General features: G+C 44.7%; 3 protein-coding genes across 3 annotated transcripts in view; all 3 read left to right on the forward strand.

The window, feature by feature from the left end:
* Positions 1-1,693: 1,693 nt before the first annotated feature.
* Positions 1,694-3,188, forward strand: LOC138798917 (uncharacterized). The gene is made up of 3 exons (XM_069979534.1): positions 1,694-1,753; positions 1,836-2,009; positions 2,092-3,188. The coding sequence occupies exons 1-3, from the start codon at positions 1,694-1,696 to the stop codon at positions 2,581-2,583; spliced, it is 726 nt and encodes a 241-aa protein (XP_069835635.1). The 3' UTR covers positions 2,584-3,188.
* Positions 3,189-3,228: 40 nt separating this feature from the next.
* On the forward strand, positions 3,229-6,432 carry LOC138798589 (uncharacterized). The gene is made up of 2 exons (XM_069979104.1): positions 3,229-3,597; positions 4,374-6,432. The coding sequence occupies exon 2, from the start codon at positions 4,856-4,858 to the stop codon at positions 6,257-6,259; it is 1,404 nt and encodes a 467-aa protein (XP_069835205.1). The 5' UTR covers positions 3,229-3,597; positions 4,374-4,855; the 3' UTR covers positions 6,260-6,432.
* A 2,195-nt stretch (positions 6,433-8,627) lies between these two features.
* The window catches only part of NOC3L (NOC3 like DNA replication regulator), a 44,474-nt gene continuing 36,597 nt past the window's right edge, over positions 8,628-16,504 (forward strand). Inside the window, exons 1-3 of the mRNA XM_069980390.1 lie at positions 8,628-8,731; positions 11,639-11,846; positions 14,884-15,007. Of these exons, the coding sequence (XP_069836491.1) occupies positions 8,723-8,731; positions 11,639-11,846; positions 14,884-15,007 (341 nt within the window). The 5' untranslated portion in view covers positions 8,628-8,722. The remainder of the gene's footprint in view (positions 8,732-11,638; positions 11,847-14,883; positions 15,008-16,504) is intronic.

A 16,504-nucleotide genomic window follows, 5' to 3' on the forward strand; every position in this document is an offset into this window, starting at 1 on the left:
TAGCCCTGAGCATGTTTGGTTAGCGTCATATCTGCATTTTATCATTAGTTTTGAATGGATGCTAAAAAACGGATGACAAGCTGTTAGAAATGGACACTTCTGCTTATAAAAAAAATTATTTTCAATTGTTTGATGCAAAATTAACCCAATCAGTTCATTTTCATTTTTTATGCTGGAACAATGGAAGAAAAACACAGGGAGGATTCCTGTCTTAGGGTATAAACCCACACACCGTATACGCAGCTTATTTACTGCTGCGATACGCAGCAAATACGCAACAAACACGCAGCAAATACGCAGCAGATTAGATCTAAATAACTGAACACAGCATCAAATCTGCACCATCAAATTTGCTGCGTATCTGCTTTGTATACGGTGTGTGGGTTTGTACCCTTAGAGTGCGTTCACACGTACAGGATCCACAGCAGATTTGATGCTGTGTTCAGTTATTTAGTCACTCTGATATCAAATCTGCTGCGGATCCTGTACTTGTGAACCCACCCTTAAAAAGGTACTTGGCACAAAAAAAAAAAACTTTTATATGTCAAAAGTTTGTATTGGTCAGAAGAATCTTTGCCTATAAACACTCAGACGCATACTTCTCTTTAATATGTCAAAAGTTTTATTTCAGAGATGAAAAGTGGAGTTACCTTTGGCCTATGCTAGTGACACAGACGTTGGGTGTTTGGGATGGTATTGCACAGACTACCTGCTATTCCATCTAGCTGGATACCATATAAAGGTGCTCTCCTGCCATAGGCTTGCTTCTATTCTAGTTCCTAAGTGGTAACCACATTTCTGGTTCTTGGATCTCCCTGTGGTGCTGCACCACACTTCCTATCTTCTCTCTTGCATCTATAAAATAGATGAAAGTAAAGGACGAGCAAAATAAAAATTTTATATCTGGGAGGGCTCTGGAGGATGTTCTGCTGCTCCAAATGAGATGGTTATTGGATGACAGACACTACAGGTGATGTGATCACCATTTATTAAATATATTTTTCTCTTTTCGCCCTATGACGGCACCCCTGGAGAGGACCACCTCCTACTCCCATAGGACAGGAAACAGGATACAGGAAATCCCTGGATCATATAAAGAAGTAAACTCCCCTCCATCGCCAGTTTCTGTTTCCTGTCCCCATGGGAGCAGGAGCTGGAAGGGCTTTTTCCCTTCCCTTCCCTGGACGGAAAGAAATGACTGGGGGTTACCGGGTAATATCCTACCGGCTTCCCGGCGGCGTCAGGCTCCGAGTGGGGAGCAGCCTCCAAGTCTGGCCTCCTCCCCCGACACCTCCAGATATGGGTCCCCGGAGCTCCCCTGGCCCTCCTCGGCGTGGTCCGGTGCCCCGATCCGTAGCGCTGCGTTCGCGCGCCCTGCGGCATGGCTGCTGGATGATGCTGGGAGGGGGTTGCTCTGCTGGCCGTGTTCGGCAACTTCCGGGGCCTACGGCCTGCCTCAGGTGGAGCGCCGGGAGGGTGACGTCGTCTCAGCGCGCGGCGAAGGGGGCGGAGCCAGCCGGTCATGTGACTCTCGGCGCCAAATTCAAAAGAGCTGCCGAGAAGGACGCCAGGTGAGTGCTCAGTTCCTGTGTGCTCTAGCGGTATTTTGTTTCTGCTGCCTGGTGTCTTCTCTACTGTTCCTGACAACGGCTGCAGAGAGTCTTCTACACCTCCAAGACCTCAATTGTCCATTATGGAGGCTGAAAGCGCTGAATTATCAGAGTCTACTCCAGCTAGGATTCAAGCCCCTGTGGTATGGAGTGGGTAAGAGGGGATTTTCCCCAGCAGAATTTTCTTCTTCCTTTGTCTAAGTTTGCCATGTTTCTCATTTTTAGGAGGGTACTACTAAAAAGAGTCATGCTAAGAGCAGAGATTGCCCCGTTTGTAGGAAAAGATTAAGTAGCTCTTACACTAAAGTGCTGTGCGGTAGCTGTATGAATAGAGTCCTAGAGGAGCAGGGACCCTCTTTTATGCGTAACATGAAGAACATGATAAAGAAGGAAATTAGGGTAGGTAGAATTTTTTCTTTGCCTTTTCGAAAAAAAAAAAAAAAAAAAAATTTCTTTTTGTACATTTATTTTTTGGTTTCAGGCCTCCATGCCCTCTCAGACTCCGGCCACTACCACAGCTTCTCCTCCAGAGCTGACGCCAGCACCTGTGTCTCAGTTACCTTTGGCTACCCCAATACCCCCTACTATTGAGGTGGAGCAGTCTGTTCACAGTCAGCCTCCATCTACCTTGGGGGACGATGAGGACCTATCGCTGGGTATAGACGAACCAGAAGCAGGCCCATCTAACGTAGAGAGTCTGGAGGAAGAAGTGGCTACTCCATTACCTTCTGCTGACTATATAGAATCACTAATTAAAGCAGTAAGGGAGACTATGGGTATAGAAGAGGTTCCAGAATCTAATACTATACAGGACCGTATGTTTGGAGGGCTAGCACCTAAGAAACGATTGGTCTTTCCCATTCACCAAAACATTAAGGCCTTGATTAGACACGAATGGTCCAATCCGGATAGAAAATTTTTTGTTCCAGCTGCTGTGAGTGTTTTTTTTCTGTTTTCTTGGATAAACAGGTAAAGATATAGAAGAGTATATATAACTAAACAACTAATTTTTCAATTATTTTTCAGTTCAAAAGGAAGTACCCCTTTGACCATGAGGAGTCGAACTCCTGGGGCTTTGCTCCAAAGATAGATCCTCCGGTAGCCAAGATTACAAAACTTAATGCGCTACCTTTTGAGGACTGTGCAACTCTTAAAGACCCTATGGACAAACGTGCAGAGATTTATTTAAAGAAGGACTGGGAAGCATCCACTGCCTTGTTTAAACCTCTAGTGGCAGCAACCTCAGTCTCTAGATCTCTAGGGGTATGGATGTCTGAACTTAAAGACATGATTAGTAGGGGGACTCCTGCGGAGGAGCTCCTCAAGCCCTTTGAGACCTTAGAGAATGCTGTCTCATTTATATCAGATGCTTCAGCGGATGCTCTTAGACTCTCCGCTCGTTCAGCAGCACTCTCAAACTCTGCCCGCAGATCCATGTGGCTTAAAGAATGGAAGGGGGACGTCACCTCTAAATCTAAATTATGTGGAGTCCCTTGTGAAGGCAACCTGCTTTTCGGTCCAGCCTTAGATAACATTCTCGAGAAGGCTTCGGATAGAAAGAAGGGGTTCCCTCTGATCCCGCAGCAGTCTAGCCGTCTTTTTAGGGGAAAAGGTAGGAACACACATAGAGCCCCTAACACGAATACTAATCCTAATACAAATAGGAAGGAATGGAGGCCCACCAAGAAATCCAAGGGGTTCCTCTTTAAGGGTTCTGACAATACCAAAAAACCTGCTCAATGACGCCAGGTCCCTGTGGGAGGTCGCCTTTCTCTTTTTTGGTCACAGTGGTGTGGTATTTCCAATAGCTCCTTTGTATTGGATACAATAAAGCACGGTTTAAAAATTTCTTTTGTGTCCTCCCCAGGGGAAAGATTCGTCATTACGGATTTATCATCCGATCCCATAAAGCAGACAGCACTTTCTACGGAAGTACAGTCCTTACTCAGGAAGAAGGTTTTGGTTCCCGTTCCGGAGACAGAGTGTGGTAAGGGTTTTTACTCTACTCTGTTTTTGGTAAGGAAACCCAATGGTTCTTTTAGAACCATTATCAATCTTAAACCTCTTAACAGGGTTTTAGCCTACGAAAAGTTTAGGATGGAGTCAGTTTCTTCAGCCATTTTGAATCTTTCACAGGATTGTTTTATGGCCACCTTAGATTTAAGGGATGCATACTATCACGTCCCCATCCACCAGGACCATCAAAGATTCCTGAGGGTAGCAGTCAAACTTAACGATTCAGTTTGTCATTTCCAGTACCAGGCCTTACCTTTTGGCATTTCACAGGCACCTAGAGTTTTCACTAAAGTGATGTCAGAGGTTATGGCACATATCAGAGAAAAGGATATAATTATCATTCCTTATTTGGATGATTTTTTACTGGTCGGCGACTCAGTAATCTCTCTTCAGAGCCAGATCAAAATAGTAGAAGACATCCTGTCTAAATTAGGTTGGGAGATTAACGAGGAAAAATCCAATAAGATCCCCTCTCAATATTGTCAGTTCCTGGGAATATGTCTGGATTCGAGAGCTAAGAGATCTTTCTTACCAGATAGCAAGATTTCAAATGTTCTTTCCAGAACACAGGAGTTTTTTGATAATCCCATTACTACATTTAGGAAGGCTATGTCGGTGTTGGGTCTATTTACTTCCTGCATTCCAGCGGTTCCCTGGGCACAGTACCACTCTAGGGTGTTACAATCACTTGGTGAATGGGACGGTGCCTCTGAGTCTCTTGATTCTTGTTTCACTCTATCTCCACAGACTCTCAGATCTCTCTCTTGGTGGAAGGAAAGGGAGCATCTATCCAAGGGACTTCCTTGGATTCTGGACAACATTTTGACCATCACCACAGATGCCAGTCCCAGGGGGTGGGGAGCCCATACAGACACACAAGTATTCCAGGGCCTGTGGTCCCCAGAGGAGGCCAGGGACCCACAAAACGTGAGAGAATTGAGAGCAATATTCTTCTCCTTGTCCCAGGCTCTTCCGTTAATAAAAGACAGAAACGTGAGAATACTAACAGACAACAGATCGGCAGTGGCGTACATCAACCACCAAGGAGGCACAAGATCAGTACAACTTATGAGAGTTGCCCACTTCATGTTCAGGCTAGTACAGTCACATTGTCTGTCCCTCTCGGCACTTCACCTGAAGGGGGTAGACAATGTGAAGGCAGATTTTCTAAGCAGACACTCCCTAAACCAGGGGGATTGGGAGCTTTGCCAGGAGGTATTTCTACAGATATGCAGAATGTGGGGATCACCGGAGATAGACCTCTTCGCATCGCGGAAGAACAGAAAGACCCAAGAGTTCTTTTCCCTATGTCCTGCAGACAAGCCCAGGGCTCTAGATGCACTAGCCCAGCCTTGGGACAAAGGCCTACTGTACGCATTCCCACCCATCAGACTAATCCCAAGAGTAGTCAGAAAGATCAGGCAGGACAGGGCCCACATAATTCTAATAGCGCCCTTTTGGCCAAGAAGGGTGTGGTTTACTTGGCTCAGGAAGATGTCTCTGACAGACCCATGGATTCTTCCGGACAGGGCAGATCTCCTCGCCCAGGGCCCAGTATTTCACCCTCAGGTTCAGAACCTTCACCTGACGGCATGGCTGTTGAGAGGCAATTGTTGATAGACAGAGGCCTTTCATCCGAAGTAATCACCACGTTGCTAGCCAGTAGAAAGAAAGTTACCTCTACTATATATCTACGTACATGGATAGCATTTTGTAAATTTGTAAATAAACCTGTTAATGTCCTAGCTCCTCCTGACATTCCTTTAATCTTACAATTCTTACAAGAGGGTCTAAACAAGCACCTCAGGCCTAGCACCATCAAGGTACAGATCTCCGCCCTCAGTGCACTCTATGACTATAAACTAGCTGAACATCAGTGGATTAAAAGATTTGTAAAAGCAACCTCCAGATTGTGTCCCACGATCAGGTCCAGGGTTCCGCCTTGGGATCTGAACCTTGTCTTGAACGGACTTACTGCTAATCCCTTTGAACCTTTAGCAGACTGCAGTATTAAATTCCTGTCTTATAAACTGGCTTTTCTATTGGCAATAACGTCAGCCCGTAGAGTAAGTGAAATTAGAGCCTTCTCTATACAGACTCCTTACATGACCATTAGAGAAGACCGAGTCGTATTATCTCCTGACCCAGCCTTTCTTCCAAAAGTGGTTACGGACTTCCACAGATCTCAGGAGGTGATACTACCATCATTTTACAACACACCAACTAACGATCAAGAATTAAGTTTGCATAGTCTGGATGTTAGAAGAGTTATCTTACATTATCTAAAGGTCACAGAAAGTTGGAGATTATGTAACAGCTTGCTTATATCCTTTCAGGGTAAGACCAAGGGCAAGTCAGCTTCCACACAAACAATAGCCAGATGGGTTAAACAGGCAGTTGCAGAATGCTATAGAGTCAAGAACATGACACCACCAGTTGGATTCGGGGCACATTCCACTAGAGCTGTGGCAACTTCGTGGGCTGAGAGGGCAGCGGTTTCCATTGATCAGATCTGCAGGGCAGCCACATGGAGTACTCCACATACATTTTTTAGACACTACAGGTTACAACTATCTTCCACCGAAGACTTAACATTTGGACGTAGTGTTTTGCAGGCAGTGGTCCCTCCCTAGGCGGTTATATTCCTATTCTACTCTCCAGGGGTGCCGTCATAGGGCGAAAAGAGAAAATTCAAAATTACTAACCTGGTAATTTCTTTTCTTTGAGCCCATGACGGCACCCCGCCTAAATCCCACCCAAAAAAAAAAAAAAAAAAAAAAGGAAAGAAAAAGGGATAATAATAATAGTAGTGATAATTTTATTACATAGATATAGAAAAAGTAAACTTCTTTATAAACACAAAAAAAAAAAAAAAAAAAAAAAAAAGAGATTTTTTGTATATATTTTTCTTTTTGTGTGTGTCTTGTGAGCTTCGCTCCTAGGTCCTTGGTAAAGACTGGCGATGGAGGGGAGTTTACTTCTTTATATGATCCAGGGATTTCCTGTATCCTGTTTCCTGTCCTATGGGAGTAGGAGGTGGTCCTCTCCAGGGGTGCCGTCATGGGCTCAAAGAAAAGAAATTACCAGGTTAGTAATTTTGAATTTTTTTTTCAAAGAAATTGCCAATAGGTGGTGCTGTAGCAGCAACAGTATTTTATTTGCACAAATTGAGACTTTTACAGATGCATCCATGATCAGCTGTTATTTCCCCAAACCATTGCCTCCTTGCTCAGCGGATCTCACCCCATGTGCATTGGCGGAACTACTGCCGTAGCGGGCCCATCGGACGTTACTTGCCCGCTATATCCACCAGTGCATCGGCGCACAAGTAACGTCACTAGTGCACTCAGAGGGGGAGAGGAAGGGGATGCTAGGTGAATGTTTGTATATTTTTATTTATTTATTTTACATAGGAGGAGGTTAATTTAAATTTACAGGGGTATGCCTACATGGGAAGAAGGGGCTCATTTACATGGGAACTGCCTTCATGGGTAGGAGGGGGTTAACTTACAGGGTTTTGCCTACATGGGAAGAAGGGGGTCATTTACATGGGGTTGCCCCCCATGAGGGGTGGGGTAAACTACCAGGTGAGATGCCTGCATGGTGGGTGTTGTGGGGGGGGGGGGGGGCTTATTACCAAGGGAGATGACTACATTGGAGGGGGGAGTAACTACTAGGAGAGATGACTACAATGGAGGGAAGGGGGCTGACTTCAAGGGGAGATGCCTATATGGGGTGATGGGGACTAACTACAAGGGGAGATGACTACATAGGAGGGGGAGTAAGTACTAGGAGAGATGACTACAATGGAGGGAAGGGGGCTGACTTCAAGGGGAGATGCCTATATGGGGTGATGGGGACTAACTACAAGGGGAGATAGCTAAGGGTCGGGCTAACTACCATGAAACATGAATACATAAGGAGAAGGGGCTAACTACCAGGGTAGATTATCTAAGGAGTGGATGTCGGGGAGGGGGAGAGCAGGGAGTGGTTGGCGGGGGAATTCTAACTACCAATGGAGAATGCTTGCAGGGGGATGCCTACAATGGGTATACTACATACTGGTGGGGTTACTACCGGGGGGTGCCTACCTACCAAGGAGACCTATGGAGGAATTCTACCTGCACATGGAAGGCTAAATACTATATAGATTAACAGAGAAGGGCCTAACTACTATACAGGGGCATAGAAGGGTCTATGTACTATATGGATACAGAAGGGACTAACTACTATATGAGGGCACAGACAGGGCAATACACATGTGGAGGTTGATGAAAGTGCATGAGTAAGGAGCTGGAAATGTGTGTCTGGCATATTCTATGGCGACAACATGTGACTGAGAGAAGTTCTCTTGATGATCCAGGCCGGATGGAGAGTAAAAAATAAATTGACAACAGTTCCTGTCATGGACAGAGGGGGCAGCAGAGAGCACTGTGTCAGACTGGAAAAAATACACCACTTCCTGGACATACAGAAGCTGATAAGTACTGGAATACCAGGTTTTTAAATAGACTTTCTAACACCAGTAGATCTGAAAACAATCTCCTTGCAATGGAGTACCTCTTTAATAGATGGAGAGTGCATCAACTGTAGTATCTAATGTCGGTTCTATTTGGAGCAGCAGAACCCCCCAGGGCCCTCTGTGTTGGACACGCTTGATGCCACTAATCCTATATGTAGAATTGAGGAAAATACAGAATCCATTATATTGGAGTGAAAAGAACTGTATCTTGTCTTCTGACTATACGAAGGGTTAAAACAATAGAACCCTAACAAATGCACGTTGAATTGCATTAATAAAATAGACAGCTCATGCATTAAACTTCAGCGCCAGCTGGGCATAGCACTGGTCACACGACAGCAATGTTACCTCAGTATAATACACTTCTATCATCTACAAACAGAAGGGCGCTCACCGTGTTACAACAGCGCCCTCTAGCGATCGCAGAACAGGACGCCGCACTTCGTCATGGTGCCGGCAGATGGCGCGCTTACAAATCCGCAATACTAAGACTTGTCTAGGCAGCTGGTGAGATCGTTGCGTGGCTCCACTTCCTGTATCCACACGTGTGTAGCGGAGCGGAGGAGTCGGCACCATGAAGCCGGTGAGTGGCTGCTTCTGCCTGCGACGATTATTATTTCACTCTTGTTTCTACGAGACAGTCCGGTGCTGACGTAGTTAACGTCGCCTGAGCTGTGAAGTGGCGCAGACAGAGTCCGCCATCTTTGCGCTGGCTGTGCAGTTAAATGATGTCTATTGCTTTCTGTTATCAGCCGTCCTAAACTACAAATCCCAGCATGCCTGGCAGCTGTGATTCTGCAACAAGGTGGAAGCCACAATTCTATAAAGGGAGTTCACCCCTGGTTATATGACAGAGCCCTGGCCGGTACATACCCCACAGTGATGTGTGCCGCCCTCTGGGGTCCCCAGGATTCATGAGCCGCCATGATAGGCTCCTCCACCCCCTGCCGCTGACTGACAGCCTTCTGCTATGGACAGCCATGTAGAGACGCTGTCAGTCAGTGGTCGGGGGCTCGCAGGACCCCAAATAATAAGAACGGCCTCATATTAATGAGGATGTGACCCAGCAGCCATAATGGCGTCTCTACTGCACCCACTAACCTGGTGATGTTACCGGTATGGAGCCAGCAGGTTATTAAATAGAAATCCAGGAATATATAATATATGGAGGACACCTGTAATGGCAAGTCAGAGGCGTCTCTCTCCAAGTCTGTTCCTGGCTTTGTATTTAGTAACTACAGTTGTGTGAACACAGCCTCAAGGAAGAAAGTACATAGACTCACGGATGGGGCCGGTGATGCAAGTACTACCTATAATATATATATATGGGGAGCCCTGTGTGCCATTACACAAGTCTACTGTTACATATATAGAATCAGTGGCCCCTCGCAGTTGTTTCATATGTCTCTCTCAGGGACTTTTCACACATCACTTAAAGTGACTGTACCACCAGGCCCAAGCTGAAGCACTGGAGGCGGGCTGACCCACCCCCAATGGGAAGAAACCCCAGCCCATCCATAATGTGGCTCCATTAGAATCTATGGAACCCTATCATAGAGGGGTGGGGGTTTCCTCCCACTAAGGGTGGGTTGGTCTGCCTCCAGTGCTTCAGCCTGAGCCTGGTCGTAGTGTACCATCAGGCCTGGGCTGAAGCTTTGGAGGCGGGCCGACCCAGCCCCAGTGGGAGGAAACCCCCGCCCCTCTATGACACGGCTCCATTAGAATCAATGGAGCTGGATCATAGAGGGTGGGGGGGTTCCTCTCACTGGGGGTGGGTCGGACGCCTCCAAAGCGTCAGCCCTGGCCTGATGGTACATTCACTTTATTAAGCCCCTATTACACTGGGCAATTCAGAGGAGCAAACAAGTGCCAACCTTTCAGGTCAGGACTCGCTTGCTCCTCGTTCCCTGCTTGCAGCGAGAGGGTAAGAGCCGAGGGGCTGCCCGGGTGATTGCTAGATCGTCCAGGCAGCCCACAGAGCGACGGAACAGATCACTGTTATCCTCATTGTGGTTGTTTCAACATGTTTAAAGGGGTATTCCGGCAGGGGGCATTTTTTTCCTGACACTGGGAAGGAGGTGGCTGAGGGAAACGACGTCCACTCACCTCCCTGGTTCCAGCGGCGGTCCCCGGTTTCCGGCCGCTTCCTGGTGTCTGACGCGGGCCTGAGACGTGACGTCTCAGGTCCGCTCAGCCAGTCAGTGACAGAGGCGGGATCTGAGCGGACTTGAAACAGATCCCGCCTCCGTCACTGACCGATTGGGGACCGGAGCGCCACGATGCAGGACCCGCCGCTGGAACCAGGAGGTGAGTGGACGTTGTTTCCCTCAGCCACCTAATTCCTGGTGTCAGGAAAAAAATGCCCCCCCATCGGACTACCCCTTTAAAGACAACGATCAGCCAACATCATGCATGTTGGCTGATCGTTGTCTTCTATTGCACTAAGCGATTATCGGTCCTAACGGTCGGTAATGGCCGAATACGACCAATAATCGCTTCATGTAATATTTAGTTCAGTTATATACATTAGCTACTGTGATCAGGGAAGCCTGCTGTAGTCACCCTGTGCCATGACTGTACATGTGCAGAAATTCTTTGAGGTTTATTGGCGAGTACAGATAAAGCACAGGGTTACCAAATGCAGCTACTGCAGTGTGTACACAGCCCCAGAATGTTATTAGGCTGCACCCTCTTAATAAAAAAGGCTTTAGTCTCTGTCTCTTGGAAGATGGAATTTCCATAGTTAATCCAGCTGTTTTTCAGTATATATGTTATTCTCATGTTTTTTGTTGATTCATAAAACATTTTATCTTTTCAACAAAATGGATTTAGGCTTAAAGTGTCCCAGTCACATGTAGTAACAAGAGTTACTGATTGCAGCAGGTCTCACTCTGGCTGTCCATCAAATCAGACACTTTTATTTCCTTACAGTCTATGGATTCGGATGTTCTGCCTGAATGCATGGCTGCACACTCTCCCCGGATAAATATCTGAGTCACATAATATAGCACTTGAGTCAAAATAATACAGCATTTGATAACTAGGAGAAAGACACAAGGCCAGTAGACTCAATCTAATAGTTCAGAAAGAGACCCATCCTTATGCATTTTCCACCTTTATCCTTTCGGGCGTGTTTTTTTTTTTTTTAGGAGGTTTGCAAAAGACAATAACCCTATTCTGCCAATAGCCATCACCGGTATGGGTAATGAGTTACCGTAGATGAAGGCAGCTGTCACATGCTGCTGCCCTGTATATAAGTGCCCCAAAGGTAATATGCCCCTAATGTGCAGCTACCACTCACCAGGACAATAGATAATAGCACCTGAGTTTGTTGGAACGCAGACCATTTTGATGGTCATGCACATAATGTTCTTCTGGTGCTGAATGTATGGACCAAATTACTGGTCATGTGCAAGTTACACTTCCAGTCCTGGACCTTCAGTCATATGATTGATTCTCCTGTAACTTGTGGTATTTTGTGTTTTTCCAGAGAAGACATCGTAAGCAAGCGCCAAGCTTCCGCAAGCTCTTGAAGACCAGCAAATTAAAACTTGAAAACAAATTAAAGAATAAGCAATTTAAGCAGGAGAATTCAGCGAAGAAACGCAGGAAAGAGCAGAAGAAGCTCCGTGAAGCCGTGCGGGATGTTAGCTCCAAAGCAGCACAACCCCTGGAGAGAGTCAGGAAGAAACAGCAAGGTATTACCAGGGTGGTGACTAGATAGGCATGAATACTTTTTGGGGAATTTACTAATACTCTCATTATTATTGCAAACATGAACAAGATAGTGCTCAAATGTACCATATTTATCCAAGTGACTTTGCATGACCAAATTAAGACCAAGTATCAGTCGGCTTACTTTAGAAAAAATTGTGTTGCACTTTTAAAGAGGAACTATGAGCAGGGTAGATGAATCTAACCTGCTGATATGTCCCTATTGCACAGAAGAGACTTACCTTCCTCCTCTGCTGCCAGGACTCAAATGCCAAGCCTTTGGGTTTGGAGAACATTGCCAGACCCGAACAGTTTGGCAAGTTCGCTCAGCACCAATTTTGACCACTAGGCTTTAAAGTGTAGCTGTCGTTATAACTTTCAAAATATAAACCAAAAGTAGATGTGATATAAAGCAAGTTTGCAATTTACATTCATTTTTTTTTGTTGTTATCATGGAGATCACGACACTTTCTGTTTTCTGATTCAGGCAGAAAACAGGAAGTCCAGTGTATCCCAGGTCATCTGAGCGCTCACAGAGAAGGCAGTCATGTGATTGATGGACACATTGTGCCGTGACTCTCTGTACTGGCCGGAATTCCTGTGTTTAGTCTGTTTTTTTTTTCAACCAGCACAAATCAGAAAATCTGCCATCAGGAGACTGGACCTGGATTTCTTGTAAGTTCAACTTAGTTTTACAGCATGATAACAAAAATAATGAATGTATATTTCAAACTTGCTTTTTATCTCATCTACTGTTGATTTATATTTTGAAAGTTATAACGACAGGTACACTTTAAAAGCTTAGACTTCCTGTTCTGTAGAGATCATTTTCCAGCAGTGTCCTCCTTATCATCACAGACAGGATACAGTGACAGGTGATACAGTATATAGATAACAGAAGTACACACAATAGCTGTTGCTCACAATTCTCCTGTGGAATGACCCCACAGAGCATGCTCACAAATCTGTCCCATACAAAGAATAGGGTCCAGAGATGTTCATTTTGTCAATGTCCACTAGGCTTGCTCTAAAGCATGCCTCTAAATGCTGTTAAAATAGCTTAGGCAAGATGGCATTATCCATAATATACTACAAAAAATGTTAAAGATTACAATGTCAAAATTAGAAAAAAAAAAGAACACGTTCCAGTATCTGGATCTAGAATGAAAGTACTACTTAGGACTAGTGTTAAGTGAGCATGCTCCGATACTGGTTGAATAATTGATGGTCGAACACTTGGCTCCTGACAAAACTATTTAAAAAAAAAAATAAAATTTTCTTGTTTTTTTATATTTCATTCCTTCAAAGCATGGTTATATGAGATATACTAATATTAGAAAGAAAGACATTTAAGAAGAAAAAAAATGTAATAGCTTTATGCAAAACACACTAAAAGTGAAGAGAGGATCACCTGCAGTGTAATGTGTTTTGCATAAAGCTATCACATTTTTTCCTTCTAATTTCTGTTTATTTCATTTAAAACTGTCCTCAAGGAACAAAATTCAGTGGTACCTTGTCTCTTAAGCTAAATCAATATTGCGTTTTATCGTACATGTAGGCGCGGTAACGATAAATTGAACGATAATTATGACACGCCCCTTTTAAAAGCCACACCCCTTTTGAAAACCCCATTTTTCGATGGTAATACAAACGTGGATTTATTCCATATAACAATGTGCAGCAAACTTCACAAGTAATATACGACGTTTTGGCATCTCCTACACCATTTTCAAGTGGCACTTGAAAATGGTGTAGGAGACGCCGAAACCTTGTATATTACTTGTTAAGTTTGCTGCACATTGTTATATGGAATAAATCCACGTTTGTATTACCATCAGAAAGCTGCAGAGTATTTTTTACTAGCTGACTTGATCCAAGATCTGGGATTCGTCTGCTGGCACCCACAGTTCATTTAGTGTGCGGCTTATATGGTTTGCTATATCTATCTATCTATCTATCTATCTATCTATCTATCTATCTATCTATTTATAGATAGATGGGAGATAGATAGATAGATAGATAGATGGGAGATAGATAGATAGATAGATGGGAGATAGATGGATAGATAGATAGATAGATAGATAGATGGGAGATAGATGGATAGATAGATAGATAGTAGCAAGGAATTTGCAGCACTTACAAAGTAGTGAAAACAACTGGTGGTTTATTTGGTGAAGCAAATAACAAAAATCAGCAACGTTTCTGTCTCATCACGAGACCTTTCTCAAGCCAGATAGATAGATAGGGAGATGGATAGATAGGAGATAGATAGATAGATAGATGGGAGATAGATAGATGGATAGATAGGAGATAGATAGATAGATGGGAGATAGATAGAGAGATAGGGGATGGATGGATAGATAGACTGGTTGCCTTGCACCAGTATATGTGCATCCTGGCTGGGATCGGAATAGTTTTACACAGGCCAGTCAGGGTAGGAGCAGGGACACGTGGGAGATTAACTGAGGGGAGCAGTAGATGCGGCCGCCGGGTGAGGGGAGGAAAAATACCGCAGATACCGTCCTGGCAGAGTTGAGGTCGGTTAACCGACGCCAGTGACGGTATCGGTATTTTTACGGTATACCGCCCAGCCCTAGTATATAGTGCTGTTCTGTAATGTCCTGTACAGTATATAGTGCTGTTCTGTACTGTAGAGATTAAACTATGCACTTTTTAACGTAATATATGGGTACTGTAGGTAATTATTGGTGGGTGCTGGAACCAATTAAACGCATTTACATTATTTCCTATGGGAAAACACTGCTCTGTTCTTAAACTGCCTTCCGGAACCAATTAGGTTAGAGAACCGAGGTACCACTGTATACAAAAATGCGAAAAAAAAGAAGAAATTTCACTCCAAATGGCACATGGTAAAATGCTTCAGTTGATTTTAGTGGGGCTCATCACTTGAGTTGAGCATTGAAAAATACTCAACTTGAGTAACGAGCACTCAAGTATTTTTTTTACTCGCTCAACTCCTACCTAGGAAGCATTGTTCTCACATTCTGCTTGTCCCTGCAGTTAATGAAGAGAATGATTTGGATGAAGAATCTCTCCCCTTGGATATGATAGATGAAGATGACCTACAGTTAATGCGAGAAATGGCCCAAAAGGCATCATTTGTGACCAGGGACATCTCTGGCAGGTATGACACTAATGCTGAGAGTCCAAGGGGAACTCATTTTCCTTAAGGATAGTCCGTCATAAAGATGTGTGGAGTCTTAAGGCCCTATTCCACCAACAGATCTGATGACAGATTATCTGCCAAAGATTTGAAGCCAAACCCAGGAACAGACTATAACAGAGATCAGGTCATAAAGGGAAGACTGGATTTCTCCTCTTTTAAATCCACTCCTTGGTTTGGCTTCAAATCTTTGGCAGATAATCTGTCGTCAGATCTGTTGGTGGAATAGGGCCTTTACAGGCCATTGCTGCTCCACTGGGAACATAGGATATGCAAAATAGTTCTCATACCTCTCCAAAAGGAAAGATTTCCCATCTACAGACAGCTGGAAGTCTTTCCTTTTGGAGAGACTGTTTGGCTTGTCATAATATCCCCAGCCAATGTTCTAAGACTCCTAGATAGAGTTGGACTTCACTTGAAGGGACATCTTTTTGCCTCAGAGGTATTTTGCCTATCCTTTCTTCCTAATGTTATGAGTCACAGTTGCAGAAGACTTCTGAAAGTCTTACAGTGAATCTGTATGGAGGTAGCTTGCTCCCAAACAGTTTATTATGAAATGATGTGTAGTAATGTCACTTCTTTAATAAGATATTGTTGTGATTTAAAGTTATCTCTATAGAACTAGCCTTAATCTAGAGCTGCAGCTACACACAATGGATGAAAATGCCATAGGAGGGCAAACTAGCAGCAAGAGCGCTCCTTTGTGCAAGGTGATGCAGTGCCCTGCAAAATGGCTCCTAGCTAATATCCATGTGTCTGCTCAAAACAGAAACAGACTCTATGAGGTCCCAATGTCCACAAGTCAGAGTAATTGGCATTTGCCAGAGAATACCAAGATTGACAGATTGGACATTAGTGCTATTCATGGATGAGAACAGGTTCACACTGAGCACATGTGACAGGAAAGAGTCTGGAGACACCATGGAGAATGTTCTGCTGCCTTAAACATCCTCCAGCATAACCAGTTTGGCAGTGGGTCAGTAATGGTGTGAGGAGTCATTTCTTTGGAGGACCACACAGCCCGCCATGTGCTAGTCAGGGTTACCCTGACTGCTATTAGGTATCGAGATGAGATCCTCTGACCCCTTGTCATATCATATGCGGGTGCAGTGAGCCCTGGGTTCCTTCAGATGGATGACAATGCTAGACCTCTTGTGGCTGGAGTGTGTCAGCAGTTCCTGCAGGATGAAGCATTGATGCTATGGACTGGACTGCCGAATCCCCAGACCTGAATACAATTGAGCACATCTGGGACATCATGTCTTTTTCCATTCACCAATGCCACACTGCACCACAGACTGTCCAGGAGTTAGCGGATGCTTTAGTCCAGGTCTAGGAGGGGATCCCTCAGGAGACCACATCAGGAGCATGCCCAGGCGTTGTAGGGAGGTCATACAGGCACATGGAGGCCACACAAATACTGAGCCTCGTTTCCTTGGAAGTCGTATCAGCCTGTAA

Source organism: Dendropsophus ebraccatus, chromosome 8 (genome assembly GCF_027789765.1).
Source record: "Dendropsophus ebraccatus isolate aDenEbr1 chromosome 8, aDenEbr1.pat, whole genome shotgun sequence".
Taxonomy (NCBI): domain Eukaryota; kingdom Metazoa; phylum Chordata; class Amphibia; order Anura; family Hylidae; genus Dendropsophus; species Dendropsophus ebraccatus.